General features: G+C 42.7%; 2 protein-coding genes across 2 annotated transcripts in view; one reads left to right on the forward strand and one right to left on the reverse strand.

Annotated features, from left to right (window-relative positions):
• ano3 (anoctamin 3) overlaps window positions 1-11,044 on the reverse strand; it is a gene marked incomplete at both ends in the record, with an annotated part of 30,328 nt that extends 19,284 nt beyond the window's left edge. The window contains 2 exons of the mRNA XM_084452888.1: window positions 1,111-1,326; window positions 10,999-11,044. Of these exons, the coding sequence (XP_084309014.1) occupies window positions 1,111-1,326; window positions 10,999-11,044 (262 nt within the window). The remainder of the gene's footprint in view (window positions 1-1,110; window positions 1,327-10,998) is intronic.
• Window positions 11,045-18,444: 7,400 nt separating this feature from the next.
• Window positions 18,445-22,407, forward strand: svip (small VCP interacting protein). The gene is made up of 4 exons (XM_084452890.1): window positions 18,445-19,015; window positions 19,662-19,712; window positions 20,558-20,671; window positions 20,842-22,407. The coding sequence occupies exons 1-4, from the start codon at window positions 18,953-18,955 to the stop codon at window positions 20,854-20,856; spliced, it is 243 nt and encodes an 80-aa protein (XP_084309016.1). The 5' UTR covers window positions 18,445-18,952; the 3' UTR covers window positions 20,857-22,407.
• Window positions 22,408-23,889: the final 1,482 nt, after the last annotated feature.

The raw sequence follows: 23,889 nt of genomic DNA on the forward strand, positions 1-23,889 counted from the left end.
AAACTTACACCATACATCTCGTCTCTGTTGGACTGGGGCCTTGGTACCTACCAGACCCAATCAAACAGGAGAGAAAATACCAATACAAGAGGAAAATGTTATACTGCACACTGGATTATAGCTCTCAATACTTAATTCTATGAGCAACATTTTGAGCACATAGGTACACAAAGGCCTCAAGAAGACCCTGTGTGGTCAAAACATTGCTCATCGAATAAAGTATTGGGAGCTGTAATGTAATGTCACCACCACTGTGTAGATAACACAGTGAAGTCCAGTATTGCTCCACACACACAAATGCATCCTGTGTGTAGCCAGTGTAATGTGAATGTCGTTGACGAAAATGATTCGTCAACGACTGATAACTAAATAAAAACTAATTCATATTGACAAAGACTATGACGAAATCTAGAGACATTTTGGTCAACAAATAAAAAGTAGACAAAATGTTAGAAAGGGATGATTTGGGAAGAGATCCAATCAGAATGCTGAGATTTCTGTAAAGTCATGGCTCATGCTGAAAAAAATTGAACATTCAGTAGACACGCATATAAATGTAATTCAGTAGCTTTGTCCTTCAGTCTAATAGATGTTTTCGCCAGGAGTGTACATTTTAGAGAAATGGCGCTAAATAATGCATCACACTTTAACTAAACCCATTCAATTTTAGAATCTACTATAGATTTAGTCAACTTAAATCCTAATGCTATTTAGTCAACTATACTAAAACTAAAACAATTAAGATGACTACAAATATGACTAAAACTAAATAGCATTTTAGTCAAAAGACTACGACTAAAACAAAATCACAATTTACTGTCAAAATTAACACTGAGCCAGTGGCAGAAACAGAGTGCATTACTATCATAATAAATTTGCAGTGTCTAATCTGATGGTAGTAGGACAAATACACTCAGTGCTTTATGAGTTAGATGCGCAGAGAGGGAGAGCATCGGGCCCACCACTGTAATTCACATCTAAAAACAAAGAGACATGGTGACACTATCCATGGCCATCTACAGTACAGCGGTAATCTAGATGTGCAACCATCACTGAGATGTAGGCCGCAGGCAGGGGCGAGCGACCGGCCGGCCGGCTGGCCAGACTGACCTGTCTGCGGAGGAGGGTGTAGGAGGCCGAAGGAGGTGCTGACACTGTGTGTCAGGACCGGGCCGGCCTGTGCCTTGACCTCCGGACTCAGGGGCACAGACAGGAAGTGGTCGAGGTTCTGTGGGTGCGTCTGACTCTGGGCCAGGCAGGGCAGGCTGCGACGGGACGGCTTCAGCGTCTTCTCCTTCAGGATCTCGCTGATGCTGGTGTGCATGCCTGGAGGAGGAGGAGGAGGGGGGTGTTAGAGGGTCTCGCTGATGCCGGTGTGCATGCCTGGAGGAGGAGGAGGAGGAGGAGTGTGTGTGTGTGGGGGGGGTGTTAGAGGATCTCGCTGATGCTGGTGTGCATGCCTGGAGGAGGAGGAGGAGTGTGTGTGTGTGGGGGGGGGTGTTAGAGGATCTCGCTGATGCTGGTGTGCATGCCTGGAGCACACGGTGGGGGAGGAGGAGGAGGAGGAGGGGGAGGGGGGTGTTAGAGGGAGCGGGAGGGGAGTCTCTCACATCAGAAGAGCCCACCGTGTCAAGGTTTACCACAGAGGTGCACAGTGCATCAGCATCAGTGTATTGACTTCCCTTCCATCAAATCAGATAGATAGCATCCCTCTATATACAGAAAGGGGGTGACCCCCCCCACGCACACACACTCCCCCTCCCTCGGGGAAGGTAACAGCAGCTGGCGCAGGGCTGTATCTGGTCTGAACATGGCCAGGTAATCACCGGAGGCTGCTCATGCATAATATTGTCAGGTGTCAACAGTCCTCAGCTTCAAGGTTATTCTCACATTCTCAGAGGCATGGTATAAAACCGAGGAGGGAGCCGGTGTGTGAATAAGGCTTATTTCAGGCTTATTTCGTCTTATTTCGATTACCGGGTACAGCGATAACATAGCAAATTAAGCAGTGTGTGAAGAGAACTAGCGAAGCTAGGGATCATAATGAATGGACAGCTTTAATCTTTATACCTGACCTTGACTTGACCTTCCCCATTATTCTACCCTGAGCCCCTCTTTCGTGAAAAGCACTCTCATTTTCACTCTCGCCTCTCACGCAACTGCGAGAACGTGACTCCTCCTTGGCCCTGGTGATGAATTCTCCCAACGACCTTCCGCAGTGCTCAGCCGCATTATAATGCTTTTCTCCTCCCATCCCTCATATCCTTGGGGCCCCTGTGCTGTACGGGGCGGCAATAAGTCATTTCTGCCTCACAACGTTGATTTCAATAGAGTTTCCCGGTGCGGTTGGGTGAAAGAGACCCATTTTAGCTACACCAGACCCAGGGGAGCCTCTAGTCGTGCCGTTTATTTCCTCACAAGAATCCTCACGTGAATAATTGAGAAACTAAAATAACTGCAGGGATTGTAATTCTTTGATGGCTAAAACTAAATATTTTTGTTGCAGTCGAAAAAAGCAAATTAAAGTTTTGCTTGGCTACCCATTTACAAATGCTGATTAGCTTGCCAAATGAAGCATTTGAGGGCACTTCTAACACAGATATAATGATGTGTATTTTCTGTGTACTGTCCATCAATAGAACTGCTGGTTCTATTCAATGTGTGTGTGTGTGTGTGTGTGTGCATACTGTATACCGTACAGTATTATGTGTGTGTGCTCATTTGTGTGCAGGGAGAGCATAAAGCATAGCTGATCAGGGCCTAATTACAGTGGCAGCATCTGCACACTTACTACTTTACTTTACTTTACTTACTTACTACTTTACAGTCCACAGCTGCACTGCAGCACTATACAGTAAAGCCGTCAGCGTGTACAAAATACCTAAATAAACTACACTAGGCTATTGCAATGCTAAGCACACGCTTTTATCGAAAGCGACTTACAGTTGTGAGCCTTTCAGTCCCTGGTCGGATACTCTAACCACTGGGAGACTTACCGGACCCTATTATATAATAGGGCTTGTTCAAATGACATTTCCACCAGCATTTCTAAACCGGTGTTCTCATAGACAGAGGCCTCATGAATGACCAGTGATAATTCACCTTAAGCTGTAGTGGCCCTCCTGTCATAAAGAATGTTTCCTGGGGTTCATGTTTTTTGGCCATAGCAGCAAACACTGCCTTATTGAATAATAAATAAATAAAACGAATTAAAATAAAATGCAAGTTATGTGAGTGCATGTCCTAGCCTAAGAGAAAACCAGCACAACAACACATACTGTAACAATCTCCTCACAGCTCACACTCATTTACTCATTTTATTTTCTCACAGGCATTACTCATTCCTCTACTTCATGTGGATCTTTTTTGTTTGTTTGTTCGTTCATGTATTTATTTTACATGCCATTTGATACATTTGATTTTGTGAATGATACATTTTCATTTTTGATAATTGTCTCTTTATTGACCTATTTTATGACCTATTTTGCTTGTTCGTTTATGTATTTATTTATTTTACATACTATTTCCTACATTTGATTTTGCATTATTTTTGTTAATTGTATCTTTATTTACCTATTTTATGACCTATTTATCTGTTAGTTTACTTAATTGTTTTGTCATGCCATTATTGAATTGTATTTTTCTTGACGCTTTGGCAATATTGTTCACCCAATAAATCGTACTGTATTGAATTGAATAAAAGTGATCAGTGAGCAGACACAGCTGGCTTACAGTATGACACAAAATAATTATCAAAAGCTTTTTAGTTACACCTACGTGATCCCAGCAGACCCGCACTTGTCTCAGCATGTCGGAGGTGTTCAGTCAGAGAGGCACCTGGGTCGTAATGGCCCTACAGGGGCCTGGCTCAGCGATCCCTAATGACTCCATGGAAATTCAACATAGAGTTGCAGAAATACCAACAGCCAACCCTTCATTTAACCACTCTACAGCGACGTGGGGTCAGGAGATTGGTTATGGACGAGCACTGGCCAGCTAAAAACATTGCACTTGACTGTTTCATATGCAGGGTGTCTGCCTGAACCCTTAACCAACCAGTAGGCTAACTGTGGTACATTTTGAAGACATTGCATTGTAAATACAATGTACATAACTAATAAATAAATCAATAATAGGGTCATCTAATGTGCAATCCTGCTTTTATTCTCACTATGGGCTAGAGAGCTGGCTAAAACTGGTTCAGTTCGGGAGAAAATTTATCATATATGTGTGTGTGTTTGTGTCTGTGTGTGTGAAGAAAATTAATCCTATATGTGTGTGTGTGTGTGTGTGTGTGTGTGTGTGTGTGCCTGCGTGTGTGTGTGTGTGCCTGCATGTGCAGTACGATGAGTAGGACATGGTGGGGAGGTCAGCCAGCGTATTTAAGAGTCTTATGAGGGAGATAAGCAGTGTGACAGCTGTGTGGTGGTGGGGGAAAAACACCTAGATATGAACATCAGCAAGACAGAGGCCACCAGCAGCCAGCACACCCTGACACAAACACTCACATTCTTACACACACACACACACACACACACACACACACACACACACACACACACACACACATGTAAACACACACACACACACACACATGTACACACACACACACACACACACACACACCACACACACACACACACACACACACACACACACATGTACACACACACACACACACACACACACACACACACACACACACACACACTCAAGCTGTCTTGTCAGAGGGAAGCTGGCAGAGCTTCGGAGCAGGTCCTGATCCAGGATTTGGATCTTTCCTGGGCAGTTTGCCCATAAGAGTCTTGTGATGTGAGTTTAAAAGGATTTTTGTGTATTGTGTGTTATGTAGTGTGTGTGGGCAAACATTTTTATTTTTTACACAATATGTGTTTAGAAATATATAAAGTAGGATGTGATTTAGCCCGGGGGGGGGCTCAATCTTGCTTTTGTTGTAGGTCAATCAAAATTCACTTAAAACGAAAGCAAATCCCATAAGTGTTGTCCATAGACTCACAAGTCAGTCTCTAAACGCTGTCTCTGACTGATGACATTCGTCCAGATTTCTTATGACAGACTGATGACATTCGTCCAGACTTCATTGCTAAAAGTGGCTAGAAACAATTGAAAGATTGAAAAAAAACCTGCATGGCAGAACCAATCCAATGTCTTTAGAGTGGTCCTTCGTAGTGAGGCAGTGAATGTTTTGAATTGTTTTGTTTTGATTTTCCTCTCCAGTTAGGGACGAAGATAGGGGGATAACATAATTTCTGGTAAGGCGGGTCCTTCACCCTATTGGAGATGTAGACAGTGGCTCTGATTGATAGCATCGATTTTCAGCGTTAGCAACGATTTTCAATGGAGATGTCTCCAGACTTTTGGAGGCGGAGATCTCCAAAGTCTGGTATCGCTTGGCTATTGTATGTTGTCAGTAATGACATGTGAGTCTATAATGAGTGGAAACGAATCACCAACAGTAAGAAGGGAATCATTAATGCATAGATTCTTGAATCACACATTCACTCACACACAGTAAGTGCCAACATCACTTGGCCCTACTGCAAACACAAAGCATCAGATATCTGAAGAGAGATCAAATGATGCCACAATTGAAGCATGATTTTTTTTCCCGCAGAGCTTCAGTAAGAAGGCTGAGACAAATGTTATGGGGAGAGAGTTTTTTTTCCCTGGGTGTTGCAGATAGGAATACTTAGCAGAGAATTCAGGACAGTGGGCTCTTTCCGATAGGTCCTTCCTGTTTCCTCGCATACCGTGCCCTCAATTATTCATCAGTTTTCAGCCTCAGCCTGTCCTCAGCATCACCGCCCTGAGAAGAACTCTCCCCACCAGGATCTTTTTATAGGACACACAGACACTATCGTCTACTCCGCAGGCACCGTGCACAGCACAGTGCACATGAGGGGAGCCCAACTCCAGAGTTCAGGGACAAAGAAAGAAAGAAAGAAAGAAAGAAAGAAAGAAAGAAAGAAAGAAAGAAAGAAAGAAAGAAAGAAAGAAAGAAAGAAAGAAAGAAAGAAAGAAAGAAAGAAAGAAAGAAAGAAAGAAAGAAAGAGAAAATGCAAAAAGTACTCTGCTGTACCAGATCAGTGCTTAGAGAGGCTGATGATGTGAGGCCTGGAACTTCTCCTGGAGAAACGTTTCCTAAGCAATTAGTGTCTTTAATCCCCCGCATGGAAACATATCTAAAGAAAACAGTGGGTGCGTTAAGTAGCTGAGTGTTCAGTGAGCGAATGCTCACTCTGAGCGTTTTTTTTTTTCACACTTAACGGTCTGCTCTAACAGCGCTGAGTTGCTAGGGGACGGGAACTTTAATCACCACCTGTTGTCTTTCTGCCACTATAGCTAAAGTAGGTCCAAATGGCGAGATGTAACGTTATGTATTTACCTTCACTTAAAGTTCTTCTTCGGTTACAAAAACGGATGCATTTATTTTGCCATCCGACAGGCGTACCAGCATCCTTTTGGCATCCATCTTTATTTTATTTTTTTATTCAGTGATGATGATTATGACGTGGTGTTTGGCTCAAACAGATCATACTGTAGTTCAAAACTGCTCACTTGTTCCCTGAGCAGCTCAGTTAGAGTGTAATTGAGCAACCCGTTGAATTCTGATCACTGATCGCTGACTGAGCGCTCAGCTACTTAACGCACCCCGTGTGTTGAGTTCAACAGAGCGCATCTTTGGAGAGCTGAAGAAAATGGCACATGTAAAAAGCCTTTAAGGTAGGGTATATACTGTACCTAGTATTGTTCAACTAATTACATAGAAAATAGCAATCATTAAGTCCTATTGATTTGAATGTTCAGAGCCAAAGACATATGGACAACTAGAAATGGTGCTCAGAGAGCACAGACCTCTGCCCATGAATGCATTTTGTGTCTCTGTGTGTGCGCACGTGTGTGCAAGCAGGACATGTTTGGTATTGCTGCGTTTGATAGGTCGAAAGCTTTATGCCAGTCCAAACCCCATGTCTCTGCGACCCTCCCATGTCGAGATATGGCCGTTTCAATTACTCCCATTGACAATGAATGGGAGGAATTTTTCGCTCTGGAGCCTGAAGTCTGATCCGCTCCAGAGTGTTTGATCTGCTCCAAAATTTAATGGGCTCGAAATTGGCCCATGCTACACCCCTCTGCCGAGTGTCATGAAAAGTGGTCAGGTAGTTTTTGTGTAATCCTAGCCCAAAAAATGAATGGAGAAGAATGTCCAGCCCAGCCGTGTTTGGGCGTCTTGTGGATCCGCCCTGTGATTCGCATCCGCTACATAATTGAATTGAATGGGTTCTAAGTTGGCCCATGCTACAACCTCCAACCTCCACCGAGTTTCATGAAAATCAGTCTGGTAGTTTTTGAGTAATCCTGGTCCAAAAAATGAATGGCAGCAAATGCCTGGCCTTGTTTGGGCGGCTTGTGGACCCGCCGTGATTCGCATCCACTCCAGAATTGAATGGGTTCTTAGTTGGCCCATGCTCCACCCTTCCGCCAAGTTTGAGGAAAATCTGTCTGGAAGTTTTTGCGTAATACTGCTAACAGGTGGACAGACGGACGGATGGACGGAGGAACAAACACGGCACAGAAAACATTACCTCTCGTCGCTGTGGTGGAGGTAATGATAGTTTCAGAAAGCACCAAATCTCTTAAAGATAACTTAGAGAACAGCAGGGAACTCAACTGTAGATGCTGACAAAACATCCAAAGTTATCTTGTCAGAATACAATAATTTGCATATTAGTAATTCTATTGATCCTCCAGGGTGAGAGGTCAACCGTCACACATTGCAAGGTGTAGCCATGGACACATCTCTGAGCAGATGGCACTGTTACCATGGTTTACAGAGTTCAGGACTGCATTACACAAGTCCTGACAGAAACTCCATACTGCATCATTTCAGCGGATTAAACATCTTTCATATGCCCTTTCAATTTCACTGTCTGTCGCTCCTTCTTTTCCTCTTGCACCAAACTGTCTTCTGACGCTGTTTGATTGCGTGGGATTATTACTAAGTCAGAGGATTTTCTGCAAAGCCGCTGGGGCCTCTACCCTCTGTGGATGAACTGCCCCTACTTCAATCTCATATTCAAAGGAGGATATTGGTTTCTTGAACATGACTTCATGTTACTGTAACACACCACTGTTATTTGTCAGTCAAGTGAAATGTGAGGTACAGTAAATCACATTCACTCTGGATTACCTGTCAGAGCTTGTGTGCTTTCTGTTCATAATTGGCTACCAAGAATTTACAATCACAGCCTACTGTATAACACTTAGCTATAACACAGCCTAACACTACAGCAGGCTAGCCAAGCAATATGCCAAAAAAGATAACATTTTACCAAAAAAATGTTCAGGAATCACATTAAAAAAAACATCTGGAGAGAATCTACATCTATCAGGGAGGTGAAAGTCTTAATCATTACCCCTAGGAAGGAAGAGGACAGGTGACCTATCTGTGGTTAAGGGGGTTGCAATCAAAGGCTCAGGCAGACCTTCACTGAACACACACACACCCACACAAACACACACACACACACACACGCACACACACACACACACACACACACGCATACACACACACACACACGCATACATGCACACACACCCTCACACACACACATCACACACCCACACACATACACACACACACACAGCCAATAACAATATTTGATATTGAGTTCCCTCAAACAGACTGACGAGTTACAGTACAACACCTGAACTGAGATATTAAGTGTCAATAAAGGATATACAACAGCTTGTGAGGGGCGACTGTAGCTCAGTTGGTAGAGCGGGTCGTTCAATGATGGAAGGGTCAGTGGTTCGAATCCCAGCTCCGACTGTCCACATGTCGAAGTGTCCTTGAGCAAGACACCTAACCCCAAATTGCTCCCAATGAGCAGGTTTGCACCTTGCATGGCAGCCATTGGTGTGTGAATGTGTGTGTGAATGGGTGAATGAGAGGCCATTGTAAAGTGCTTTGAGTGCCGCTAAGGTGGAAAAGCGCTATATAAGTGCAGTTTATTTACCATTTACTTAGTGAGTAAAAGCATTGATTTGACAGTCTCCAGTTTGCTGTCTCAACCACCCCGGTGTGCTGTACAGTAATTGTAGGTGTTCTACCCACACAGACTGAGGAACTGGTCTCTAACACTGACACGCTAGAGACATATCAATTATGCTATCAGCATTTCCATTCGCCATCATTACTTCCCAGAAGCATCACTATACCTCATCAGCTGAAGAACACCAGCCATCAGCTATCATCAAAGGAGCACTTTCTGGATTAAGGTATGAGCAGCAGGGACATGAATAAGTAACTAAAATCATTTGAGTACTGCTGCTGATTTTAGAGAGCCAGAATCAATATTAGCAGTAGCCTAAAATGTGCCTGCTCTGGAGCAGAAACTGATTAATTAATACCTGTTTTGGCATTATCCACACTTAAAGAGTCAAATGTACCAAGTTTGGCAATAATTTAATTAAAAACTAGACCTCTGTAAAACTACATCTCTGAAGTGCTGAGCCAGACCAGCAATGGCTATGAATCTAGGCGAACTATATTTTGACAGAAATAGTGCACACAGAAAAGGGGGTGGGAGAATGCAAGGGCCCCAAATGACAGGACAAATCTGTAGGTTACAGTATGCTACTGATGATAACAGACAGAATCTGTAGGTTACAGTATGCTACTGATGATAACAGAAATAATCTGTAGGTTACAGTATGCTACTGATGATAACAGACAGAATCTGTAGGCTATGCTACTGAAGACAGATAACAGACAGAATCTGTAGGCTATTCTAAAGATAACAGACAGAATCTGTAGGCTAACCTGTATATGCTACTGAAGATAACAGACAGAATCTGTAGGCTAAGCTACAGAAGACAGACCACCTGGCCACCAGGCCACCTGTCAGACATAATATGTAGGCCTGCTGTTGGACTGAGTTGTGTCTGGTAAAAGCTCTGTTTTGTCAGTTTCCACTCAAAACATGCACACAGTGTTAGGGGACACACATAAAGAAGAGGCTACAGAATGCTGCATCTCACATTGCCTTTAAAACATATTTCCCATTAGATTGCAAAGGCTACTAGGATCATTGAATTACCAGCAGTGCCAATAATAGGCTGAGTGGTGCTACTTTCACAGTGCTATATTACACAAAGACCACTTTACAGGATATGCCGTGTTACACGATGATGCACGATTTAGTGGGATACCCTAATCTGGTATCTCTGCTGTGGATTAATGTTTTATGTTTTATGCAGTATATGCAGTGTAACCAGGGCACATTGGTCTCAGTGGACTCCCCTGGATAAATAAAGGTAAAATAAAATAACATAAAAATACAATTCAAAAATTCGAATAAAATGTAGCCTACCAATGGGTTTGCGATTCCACATGTGATAACTTTCAAAACAAATCCCCAGTTATTGGCTACACCCATAGTCCATTTCCAAACACTCCACTCTATAAAGTCTAAAACCCTGTGAATATTTCCTAACACTAGAAATACACTAAACTGACTTTATAATAGAAATATAGAAATACTAGCCTATTCTGATCGTTCTGGTCAATATAGCCTATAGTGACTTTTTTTTGCAGGGGCATAAGAAATACTCTTCGCTATAGTATACTCCTCACTGTTCTGCTGTGAACTGCTATAACAGACAACAGCAGCCAAATAAATTATTGGTAGCCTAATAAAAATGTGTCCATGATAGCATCGCACTGGTTCATCACAATTAATCAATACAGAGCTGTCACATTTCTTAAAAATACAGTTTCGTCATTTGGGTGCAGGACGAACTCTACGTCACAATGCAGGGTTTATGATAGCGTGTCATAGCCAACATACGGTGTTCCAAAACACAATTTACAAACTATAAACAAGGTACCAAAAGTGTGCATGACTATCGCATTCTAAAGGTAGGCTACGATATGGCCAACGAAACGAACAAACCCGTAACTACAATACAAACCTTTTTGCTGTTTGAAGGACTGAATGGATCCAGAGTGGTGCACCATCGTGCCGCTTCCAGAGTAAACAATTAGGTTCCGTATTTCGAAAAGCAAAATTACAGAATACATGGGAAACTATGGTGGGATTGCGTAGGTGTTATCGCGGCCCATCCGTGCCCAGCGGTCTGTGTGGAGCGATGCGCAAAGCAGCCCAGCGCCGTACTGGCACCGCACGCGCGCTCCCCATCCCTGGCTGTTGTCATGGTAACTCACTGGAGGGGAGGTCCTGCGTTGGACCGTCCAGCCCTTCGGGTGAAAGTGAGGAATTATCGACTCTCCATAAATGACCTGTTCCTTGTAGAAATTACAGGGAACTGCTCTTATCAACACGGAAATGGATAGCGTCATGAGCAAATCACTCTCGACATGGGGACATTGATTTTTCATTGTGCGGTCGTTTGCTCCTTCAACCAGGCTAGGCCGACTATTTGCCTACCAACGCAGTGGCCTAGCTAATATAATGGAAAAAGGTAGCCTACACTACTAAATTAGCCTATGAATTATTTTTTCTTTTTAATAAATAGGCAACACATATTGACTTTTCCTTAAAGGTTACAGTATGCTGATCAATAGGCCTAAGACTGATTGAGAGCTGTTAGGGGCAATTCTTCAGACACAAAATCTTGGCGTGATCCCATTGGGTCCTATGACAAGCCTGGCTGGAGCTATGAGGGGGGCGGTTTCATGCTGAGGTTTCTACACAAGGCAGGATAAACAAAACATAATTTGCTGCAGTGTATATTACTCATCATTCAAAGGGAGTTAACCATGCATGCTGAAGTTAGAGAATAGGCCTACTCCAGAGAAGTTGCCTACCTCTCATTAAATTATTTCTATGTGACTATTTTAAATCACCTGCATAGTATCACATATTTTGTTACCAGTTTATTTATTAGCCTATAGGCCTACTCTCCATAGAAAGGAGACACGTCACAAACAATTTCAATCCTTTTTTCACACTACATCCCTTCACCTCCATTGTATTATTATCATCACATCCTGCAACAACAAACTATGTCACAATGATAGACCTGTATTAAGTGCTGCTTTTATAGAGAGTAAAACCAATGGTTTGCCTGCAAGGTCATTGATCGTATCTTAATGTCATTGGCGCAGAGCAGGATGGCGCAATCAGAAGGCCATCACGTGGCTAACCATGGGAGGTGTAGTCCTGTTGTAGGCTATCTCACAGTTTCATAATTGATAGCATGATAATGTCCTGTCCGTGGGCATATCTAATCGGCAACACCGATATGGTCCAATTACTCATTGCTCCAGTTCATGTCTGAGGGTCACTCTGCGTCTCTGTCTCTGTCTGTGGTCCGCGGTCTGGAGTCAGAGACGTAAATACCATCTGCTTCCTCGCAGCTCTGCAGGCCTCTCCTCTGTGGTATTTCTGGAGGACAGGTGGGAAATGCTGCGCATGGCAACAACTCCCTGGTACAATTCACTCAGCAACCTTCCCCTGCTTCTGGGCCAAGAGATAAATAAATAACTAGCTTTTAAAAGGTGACTTAAAAAAAAAAAGAATCACCATTTTTGCCTGTTAAATTCTCAGATGTAGGTCAAATGGCAGCGCCACACCACAGTGGGATGTTTCATCCAAAGTAATACTGCCATCTTGTGGTTCTGCTGGTCATTACAGGCCAACACTGGCTTTAACACTGGGGAAAGTCGATTATTAGACCACCTTCTTAATAACATTCTCTGACAGAACCTTGACACAAATGATTACTGGTACCTGCAATGTTCATGCTTGCACGTTATATGATGGTTTATGGTATCTGGCCTAGGAGAATGTAATAACTACAACATGGGAACTTTGTCAACACATAATTGTAGGCTATGTGTGCGCATTAACAAAGAACACCTAAATACTACAGCCAGGAAGGTCACCATCATGAGAAAATGTCTAAACTGCCCTTCAGTATAAAGGGAATACAATTAATCTGCTTATTAGGTCTACCAGACACACTGTTCTGACATCTCTCCACTTTATTTCAGATTATTGATTTCAAAAATCACCAAAACAGCATAATAAGGAGATGTAAATGCATTACTATTGATGCCTTCCTCTAAGCACTCAGCAGCGAGAGAGCGATTTGCTGATATGGTTATTTCATCAACTTAGAAAAACCTTTCTCACAAATCCCCTTGTTGACATGGATATCAATGACTGATCTCTGTCTCCTGTGCTGATCACAGATGTCCAGCTGTCCTGCTAATGGTGGCCATGCTGGACAGATGATAGACTGCCTCATTATCAGACATAAACACTACTCTCTAATTGATGACGAGTTGTCACACATTCAAATGCCCGCGGGGAACTGACATTCTGTGTCAATCTGCCTTAAAGTCGATGCTGTGATGTTGGTGTTAAAAGGCTGTTTAACCAGGTCAGAACCCAGTATGTGAGACTCACCAGAGTCACGCTCCGTCTCCAAGTCTCCGGCCTGAGAGCTGGAGGCCAGGGAGCTCCAGGAGGCAGAGTGGCTCATGCAGGGCTGGATGGGGAGCGGCCGGCCTGCGCTGGCCTCTCCTCGGTCCTGCTGCTCCAGCAGAGGATGGGGGAGACGGCTCTCCTGGAGACATGATCCTGCAAAAGAAGAGAACATGAAATTATGTTAAACTCCTACTCCTAAGAGAACAAGGGGCACATTTCTGTCTTACTAACTACAGTATAAATTGAAGTTAGAAATTCCATCTGAGGGGAACTTATTTCCTTGTAGTATATTTGTGGTATATTTTGCATATTTTCTACATTCTGTGTACCTACTGTAATCAGTCCCTGACTGTGCCTTGTTGTTGTCCTTACTGCTATAGCACAACAATTTCCCCTCAGGGATCAATCTAACTATCTATCTATCTATCTATCTATCTATAGGTATCTATCAATCTATCTATCTATCTATCTATCTATCTATCTATCTATCTATCTAATTGATATCTTTGAAGCCTATGATGTGAGGTTTTCAACGTACGTCAAACGGGAGATCAGAGCAATGCTGCCCCTCTCATGTTGCTGGACTTATAAATGTTTAACACTTCTTTAAAATTCCTTTTGTGCTCGGACACATGACACTAATGAAGGACATACTGTAGCTTCCAGTCTCTATCTGGCTTCCAAACCAACCCATAAGTTCTACCATCTCCCCAACTGCTCAAATATTTAGCAGATATTGGATCAATTATCAAGCACCAAGACTACTGGAAAACTCTGCCTAGCAAAGCAAGGGTCTGTTTTTTGTTTGAAATTTGTGTTTTAATTGATTAAGACCAATTGGTGTTGTCACAGTGGCTGGACGTGTACAGTTAAGCATAGATTGTTGGCCCACGCATTGGAAAATAAAGAGTCTAAATGGCAAACCTCTTGTCTCTACACTAGGGGCTTTATCAAACTGGCGGTTGTATTGATTTGTTTTCTTGGAGCTTGACTGTTTTGCTTAGGTTGTAGTTTGTATGTGTGGGCTGTGCTGTGCCAGACTTTCCAATTCAAAACACCAGCTCAGTGGCTTTGTGGTTAGAGTGTCCGCCCTGAGACTGGGAGGTCGTGAGTTCGATCCCCCTCCGAGTCATACCAAAGACTATCCAAATGGTACCCATTGCCTCCCTGCTTGGCACTCAGCATCAAGGGTTGGAATTGGTGGGCTACATCACCAAATGATTCCCGAGCGCGGCACTGCTGCTGCTCACCGCTCCCCCAGGGGATGGGTCAAATGTGGAGAACGAATTTCACACACTCAGATGTGTGAAGATCATTGGGACTTTAACCTTTAAATGACATCAACTTACCACCTCTAAACTAGGGAAAGTTATGTTCTCCATTAAGATATCAAATATGATCGTCTAATAATGGGCATAATCTTACAGCGCTTTGGTACCTGTGTTACCTTTGGAGGTGCAGAGAGTAGACAGGTTTATGGAACAGGCGTGATACCCACATGTTTTACCACCACTAGGAGTTCTGAATGATCCAGTGTCTCTCAGGCGCCCCTTGTAAATGGTGTTGGCTTTGAAATGCATGCTTATCATTACATAATTCATATTTGTATCATACTTTAGCCCTCATAACCACCCCAAGGGTTTAGTGTCCTCAATCCATCAACATGTTTACAATGGACATGGCACAACATCCATAGACCTGTGTTTCTATTGTGGGTCTTCAGTGCATGCTGATGTGTCTGCAGGCCCTCCCCCACTCTAATGTGCTCTTTAGAGGATGTGCTGACCATCTCTGTGTTGAGCTTCGTTAAGCCAGTAGAGAGGAGATGTCTCAGAACTCCGTTCTCTCTAGAGGATATCCTGATCATCACAATCAAGAGCATCCTGACTGGGAATATCACCACCTGGTACGGGAACAGCAGCTCTCAGGATCGCAAGGCTACAGAGAGTGATACGGTCAGCTGAACGTACCTGGGGGGGGGGGGGGGGGGCACTCCCCCACCTTGAAAAAATCAACACCAGGAGATGTAAGATCAGGGCCAACAGGATCCTGAAAGACCCCAGCCACCCAGGCAATGGACTGTTCTCTCTGCTACGGTCAGGGAAAAGATACCGCATTCACATGGCGAGCACGGAGAGACTCAGGAAGAGCTTCTTTCCGCAAGCTATCTGGCACCTGAATGACTCTCTCTAACATATAGCACCACTATATATACAGTACCACTACAGGTATCCATCTTACCTCATCTTTATAATGTATAGAAATACTTCTTGTATAATTTGTAAATTTGTTATTTCAGTATTGGACTTTATCTGTAATGTGCCTAATCTTGGAGCCAGCAGCAACATTTCACTGTGACTGTACACCACACATTACATGTGAGAAATAAAAGGAATCTTGTATCTTGTTCATCTCTGTGTTGGACCTCGTTAAGCCCACAGAGGGGAATGTCTCAGACCTGCCGCAGGGCCACACCCACAGTCAGGCACACAGCATGACTCACTCCTGTTCACAGAGGTACGACACGGTTCATGAAGCATCCAACAAAATCATATTTATAAACAAAGCCCTAGAGAGCCAACAGTCTGCTTCAGATGCAGTACTGGAAGACAAAGTCATAAAGTGTGGAGCGCCTGACGGAATAGGTCCACTGGTGTTAATGTAATCATACCCAAACGCATAGGCCTGAGCAGGCCAGGTCACAGACACGGCGCTCAACATGTCGGCCAGAGGACTGCATAACACTGGAAACGCAGAGGTGGCGTAATACAAATGGAAAAATCATCATTGTCTGTCAGTGTTTCAAATGGGGCTTTAAGTCAGTGTGATCTCCAAATATCAATCCGGTGTTTGGAACAGCTACAGGTATTTAAAGGCTCTACTGATGGCAGACAAAGACTTGATTTAATGGAGAAAATAACTTTTCAAAATGAAAATGGTTGTGGTTGGGTTAGGCCAGACCCCAGGGGGATGACAATGCATAGCTGAAGCCCAAAGCAGGGACTGTATGACACAAAACGACAGGAATCTTTCTATACCAGAACACACATCCGACCTCGTAAAGTCAGACAGTACATTAGCAAATCGATTGCTGGGCAGGTACTTCCTTTCAATTTCCTGGTACAGTACATCGATTATTAATTAAAAGAAAAACACAAGCGAGAGACACATTTGCACACTTCACTTTACTCCAGCCTAAATGGGACAGTGTTTTGTTTATGTGTGTGTGTGTGTGTGTGTGTGTGTGTGTGTGTTTGTGTGTGCACTCATAATAAGAGAAGGTGAATGCATTATAGTTTGCAACAGCCAAATAAGCTAAGTGACTGCCCAATTAGATGTACATTAAGTTGTGACATTTGACAGAATCTCTAATCAGTTCATCACCATGGAATAACCACAATCAATAACGTTGCTATAATCCATATTCCACTATAGCTGCTATTGTAAAACATTGCACCCATAAGGTAAATCAAAAGTTTCCGTTGTCCTATTCGAAGAATGGAAAGAATATGCAGGAAAAAATTAATCATAACTTTGATTGTTATTCCAGGCTAACTCTCAACTCATATGACATGCTTTGATCATATTCACATTCCCTTCCAAGCCAGCCAGATGAGCAGGTGAAACACCAGCATTCATTTAACTAACTTAAGTGCACTCTTGGTAGCCACCTGTAGAATAAATAATAATTGGTATTGTAGGCTACCGAAGGCTAGTATATTTGACGTTTACAAAAGATAATTGGGGTGTATTTCAACGAACAGACCCCTCAATGATCTGATAGGAAACCCTAAGATGACTTGAAAGGGCAGACATTTAACTCAAGCATCAACCACTACTTTGATGCTATAATAATAGGCTACAGCATTGAAAACAATAAGCAAGTTAAAACACATTTAACAATGGCACAGAATCCGGCACATGTCGTGTGTTAACATTTAAAATCAAATCAAACCAAACTTTATTTATAGCGCATTTCATAATATTTGTCCAATCAAACATAAGCCCATAATTGCGTTAAGCCATCTAGTGCGCTGCACGAGTCATACTCAGACGAAAACTTCCTTCAGTGAAAACGAAGAAATAAACATTCTCAACGCATATTATACCTGACCCTGAAATCTAATGTTCACGACTCGAAAATGACCTTCGTCGGAGCCCAACTTTATACCCTACCTGAGGAACTGCCGTGGATGATATGACATTCGACCTCCATGGCTGGTCCTGTTTAATTGCTCACCGGACAGGATTCAAACAACAGAGAAACTAATATGACTGCCCCATGGTAGAGGACGTAGGCTACTGGGCTACTGTATGTAGCATGTCCTACCTTGAGACTGGTGCACTGGCCTTTGACATGACTGAGATGCATGGGTGGGGTTTAAAAAGGTATCATTCAGGGTAGCCCACTCATTAAACCAAAGTGGGAATATGATGACTCATAAACAGGAACATGATACTATAATAGGCATACAATTATCTCTAATCACTTGGTAAAAGCCTGCTATTTATTCATGTATTATTGATAGCATACCATTGATGTAGCCTATGTGACTAGCCTGTCTTCATAAATATTTAGCAAAAAGTAGCCTATGGTTACGTTAGTAACTTACACGTACGCATAACAATCAAAATAATCAAGAAAATGTGCTAGGGATTGTGTTTAAAGAAAAAAAAGCGAAATAAAAGGAAAAGGTCGTAATGTAATGTATCTTTTTATTGTATTATTTTTATTTTATTTTTTTTAAATTGTAGACCTATTTTTATTTTCTGTCTGTAGCTGCGTCTATGTCTTCCTGGAGGTTTCTCAAAGTGGCGAAGAGTCTGGAGTTGTCTACATCCATCCCAAAACTGAACTGGTCCTCTTGTGCAATGTCCACTCTCTACCACAGGGTGGCACTGTTTAGCGGGACAACTGTTACTGTTCTCTGGCGAAGCTGGAGTCTGAAGGCTACAGTACTAGTGCCGACTCGCCAGTAGCGAATCCGAATTGACGATGCGTTGGAATAACAGGTTAGCCTGGGAAAATATGTAACTTTTAGACGATTTATTAACTTTCTAGCTCGATGACGTACGTCGGATTATCTAGATACTTTTGGTAGTAAGTCTAGTAAGCTAACGTTAGTCTTCTACAGAGTAGCTAGCTAGCTAACTAGCCTAGGCTAACCTTATCTGTCAAAACAGAAGCCGAGTCGCATGCTGCTGCCTAGACCCCAGTGCCCTGCCCCGCTAGCCCGAGTAGCTGAACTTTCTCCTTTGCCTGCTAGCTGTCCGACGTTGCCAGAAATTATTATTTTTCCCGCTGTAGTTGACTACAGCAAGTTAGCTACAGTAGGGTAGTAGACCTGCTTTAGCTCGCAAAACTAGCCAACAGTAGCAGTCGGTCAAGCTAGCTAGCTGGCATTAACTAGCTACGTTGGCTGCCAAAATACAAGACACTGAATTAATTACCTTTGCTCGAATACCCAAGTATGGGAATGTGCTTACCGTGCTTTGGAGGCGCTGCGGACGACGTCGTGGTGACTCCAGACCCAGTAAGTTGTAGTTGCAGGTTTGCGAGCTTCTCTTATTCCTGTTACCATGATGAATTGAGAAGGACATAACTTTGACAGTCATAAAACAGCCATATGGCAGGTTTCATGATTTTAAAGTGTTTCTTTTTAGTTGTGAGTTGTGAGTATGCAAGATGGAATTAAAGCACCAAGCAGCTATCTAGTCTGATGATATGGATGGTAGACGTGTCGTGTTGCAACTTAGTTTAACGTTAGACAGCCCACTACCTTTCTGCTGAAATTAATGCAATTATGGTTTATATTACCATAATGCATTATGACAAATGTGGTAAAATGATAACTGAGAATAAGTGACTCAAAAGTGTTTTTTATTTTTTAAAAGATTACAAACGTATATGGCATTTTACCTTGGTGGAGGACCATCTCCAACAGCCACATTCACTGGTTTAATAGACCTGCCATACACATAATTACAAATGACATACTGTACTGTGTCGAACACTGACCAACGAGAACAAACAGAGACAATTAGAAGTCAGGGTGTGGAATGAATGTTGAACGAAAATAAAACACAGACACACGAGAGGCATGAAGCCCATTGAGTCTCCAACGTATTCACAGCAGAACACGGAACGCGGTCCAACTGTCTGTTTTATCTACTTTAAAGGAGGCGAGACGGCGACAATTAGCTGATGCAGCCGAGAAACGTCAAAAGGAGGTAGGTCACTTTAATTCAAACCTAAAAATTACTGGTTAAATCTGTAGGGAATCTTTTTTTTTTTTTTTACCATTGTGTGTATTCTCTCCCCTGCCTCCTTCACTGAAGGAAACGGATCTCTTCCTCCAACAACTGACTGAGGAGGGTTTGATGAGAGAGGGAGGGAGTTTAAGGGATTCATTCAAGGCTTTCGAGATTCTGCCTATGAGTGGGGAAAGCAATGCCCTAGGGCTATCTAGACTGGCATTCCAGGGCAAATATCACCATTTAGTTTAGGCTATACCAAGGGCCCGGGTTGTCTGGTGCAGAGCAAACACCATAATGCTTTTGCCCCAACAAAATGGGGCCCCAAGTATGGTGTATTAGATCGTTTATGTGAAGGCTTCCATAATCAGTTACTAATCATGTGAGGTTCCTCATGATTGGGTATTTTTTTATCCAGAGATTCTACAGTCCATTCCACAGTCGGAGACAAATGCCTCCTCGACATAGAAAATTATCAAGGTAAGTATTAAAGTGTAGTCTATGGAGAATGTCACGGATTGGCTGTGTCTGGCGCTCCAAACCTGTCTGGTTCACGCTCTTCGTTAACACGATAGAACGAGTAAGCCCTTCTCAACTTCATACTGTACGCTCACCACGCGCACTGTCTGTACGTGAACATTAAACATGGCCCTCTTGCTTTTGCCACATGGAAAACCACATACCAAGCATGCCTTGAATGGCAGCACACGAGACTGTAGTTAGCTTCCATATTGATGTCTGAATACTAGTCTACTGTATCACTGTTTTCCTGAGTTATTGTCTGTTCTGCCACTTTACTTTATCCAATCACCTTCTGTCAGACAACATTCAGGGGAGTCAAAAATCCAGAAGCAGTTGAGCGTAAGAAGAAGAAACAAGAGGAGATTGAGAAACAGGCGATGACCACGTCAAGCTCGGGCGGTGGTGGGCTGAGGGTTAGTATTTCATCTTCAACACATCTCACATTATGGGAAGCCACATGGAAGTGTGTGTGTGTGTGTGTGTGGGGGGGGGGGGGGGGGGTCAATCAATGTAATATAAGATTTATAAGATGACATTCACTTTTTCGTCATTCATTAATTCTTAATCATTATTGTCTGTGTAGTGGCAGGTGGGCTGAGGATCGACGTGGAGAAGTCCCAGAAGCCTACTCTTTCTACACCCACTGTAGGGTCAGCCAACATGAAGTACTGCCTACTGCCGATCAACTTAAAAAAACATTTGAGAAGCTCTCTGTTCTTTGTCTTTTCTGTCCATGCTTGTTTTAAATGGAAGCTTTCCGTAGGTTTAGGACAGTGGCACACCTCTCATAGAAAGAACGGTTCTGCCTGATTTGCCAGATGGAACTCTCAGACATGACTCCCTAAGCCAAGATATGCCAATCAATCAATTAATCAACTATTCAACCAGCCAGGGGTGACATGTTTCTGTGTGTTGTATAAATACACATTCGCATAGCAAATATGCTTGCTTATGTGTCCATAATAGATCTCTATTATCTATCTCTCGCTCTCTCTCCTTCTTTCTCTCCTCACTAGTCAACACTGCAGGTTTTATATCACAGTGCTTTTGTAATTTTTCATACTACGGTTTAAGGAATATTTGCATCTTTTGACGATATTTTCCCTTTTGAAATGTATATACATTAAGAAGTCCTTAAAGGTGCACTGCATAGAATTTAATGGCATCTAGCGGTGAGGTTGCAGATTACCACCAACTGAACACCCCCTCCTCCCCCACCCCTCCCTTTCCAACGACGTAGCAGTGCCCTGTACTGGCCTGTAAGGTGCCAGTAGCTACTTCCAAAAAACGTGTCCTCTCTAGAGTCGTTTGTCCTTTCTGGTTTCTACTGTAGAAACATGGCGGTGCAACATGGCGGGCCCAGTGGAAGAGGCCCAGCTATCTATGTAGATATAAAGGACTCTAAGGTAACGAAAACACAGCAATTCTTAATTAAAACATACTTATATTATATTCCATATATAGACCGTTGCGCTAGATGGCACTATATTCTACACAGTGTACCTTTAATGTTAAAAATCCATGGTTCGAACACATTTTCATTTTTAATCACTGCAAAATTATATTTTTTTTACAATTGTACTTCATTTCAATGTGTGCACCCACACTGCTCCATGGAGTTCTCATTTCACTTTAGTATTTGGTTTTCTTATGACGGTGCAATATAATTTATTTGCTCATGTTTTAGATCTTAATATATGACATGTATGCCTGCTTAATTTGAATAATAATACATTTTTATATATATATATAGCGCTTTTCAATTACCCAAAGTCGCTTCATAGCTAATGCTATAAGTTGTAATTGTGGAGTTACTGATGAAAAGCAAATGTTATCCTGAACTGAATGGTTAGTGATAATGTACCATTGATATTAATTCATGAATGAAGTTTGCATGTATATTCATGTTGGTAGTGAAGCTAGTGTATTGGCAGTGAGATTTCTCCACTGGATTTACCTGTGAACTACAGTGAAAACTCAAAATGACATTGAAGGAAGTAATGAATTGAATGTAAGTGTGTGCTTGGTGAAGTAATACTAGTGGATTTTTACCTGTTTTGCTTACTTGAGGGATTTTTCCCCAAAAATCTCACTTGATCTCTTTATGATCCAGGTGCTCTTGCCATTTTACAAGGCAGGACGTCAAGCCAATGGAATTTGAAATAAATTGCCTTTAAGTTAGACTTGTGTTTTGGTTGTTTTAATTTAATCAAAGGATCGTGAGGAAGGATGTTGCCACTCTGTGTCCTCGGCAGCTTGTCGTCTTGAATTTAGCACCAGAGGTTACTCATGATGCACCAGGGATTATCCATACTGCAGTAGTTTACAAGTGTTGAGTTAGATTGTGATTTGGCAAGCTCACAGAGGAAAACTGTTCAATACAGTAAGGGTAAACTTGTACATCTTAATGCTACTAGTTCTGTGATTGGAGCTTTAGCATCAGTCAAGACACATTGTATAAGACACTAAAGAAGCATGCATTTACCTGCCATCTAGCTTGTCAAATTAGAGGCAACCATGGCAATGTTACAGTACCGCTTCCTGCCGCTAGAGGTCAGTCACAGATCACAAATAAAGGCATTGAAGCATTGGCTCGAGGCAAGTGAAACCAGGTCAGGTCCAGCCTGGCTTATGTGCGTGGCTGGCTTGTTTCTGTTCAGGACTGGTAGGACGGAAGCTAGTCATGCCACTGAAATAGCTGTGAATTGAAATTACATAAAATAATGTCTGATAAATTAAGATAGGTCTTGTCACCTGGACACATCAGTTCCAATGCTTCCAATGCTAATCCAGCACAATAAGAGCGGGATAGCCAGTTAGCTCATGAGCTCACAACAACTAGCAGCAGGTTCCATAACATTAATAGTAGTGGTCAGTGGCTAAAGCAGTTACACTGATGATTCCTGTAACGTTACCTATTTTGCTGCAATTGGTTCAACTTTCTGGACAAAGGTAAGGGATAAACCCAGATAACACAAGGCTAGCGGACTTACAGCGGGTCCCTGATGGACGAGCTGGTGGACCTCCGGCCGAATCCCCTGGCGGCTTCCTGGCCATTTGCACATCGAATGGCAAGTGGAACTCTGGCGGATTATTAGCGTCAGGGACAGCGGTCCGCTAGTAATCCGAAATGCTCCCGCTATTGCTCCACCACAATTCCACCTGTAGGGTCACCGGTAGTGTTTATTGTCTATATCCTAGCCCCATTGGCCCTAGGCTTATGGATTTCTATTGCTAAATTAACTTACTCTGAACATTTGTTGGGTAACACTTCCTTTCATAGTCCCCCAATTACTAAACATATACCTGGTAAATACATGCAAAGTATAGCCTCATATATAAGGGGTAATTACTGAGACACCTATACTGTAGGTAGTCAATGGGGGCAGAGAGGAGAGGAAGACTAAAGTTAAAAATCAAACAGGCTCGTGGTCAACCGGGGCTTGAACCCCTGACTCGCCACATGGGAGTCAAACGTTTTATCCACTACACTGTTGGCTTTTGAGGTCTTTTCTTCTGTTGCTCTGCGTCGTGTAATTTTTTGTAAGCCTTGATAAGAGTTGCAGCACCTCTTATTATGAACCACCTTCTTGTTGTGATAGTCATTGATGAAATCAGCCAACACGGGATT

Source organism: Borostomias antarcticus (genome assembly GCF_949987555.1).
Source record: "Borostomias antarcticus genome assembly, chromosome: 18".
In the NCBI taxonomy this organism is placed as follows: Eukaryota; Metazoa; Chordata; class Actinopteri; order Stomiiformes; family Stomiidae; genus Borostomias; species Borostomias antarcticus.

Coding starts and splice junctions, on each gene's coding strand:
- svip (XM_084452890.1), top strand. CDS start 18,953: ATGGGAATGTGCTTACCGTGCTTTGGAGGCGCTGCGGACGACGTCGTG. Junction 19,016..19,661: donor TCGTGGTGACTCCAGACCCA/GTAAGTTGTAGT, acceptor TCTACTTTAAAG/GAGGCGAGACGGCGACAATT. Junction 19,713..20,557: donor CCGAGAAACGTCAAAAGGAG/GTAGGTCACTTT, acceptor ACCTTCTGTCAG/ACAACATTCAGGGGAGTCAA.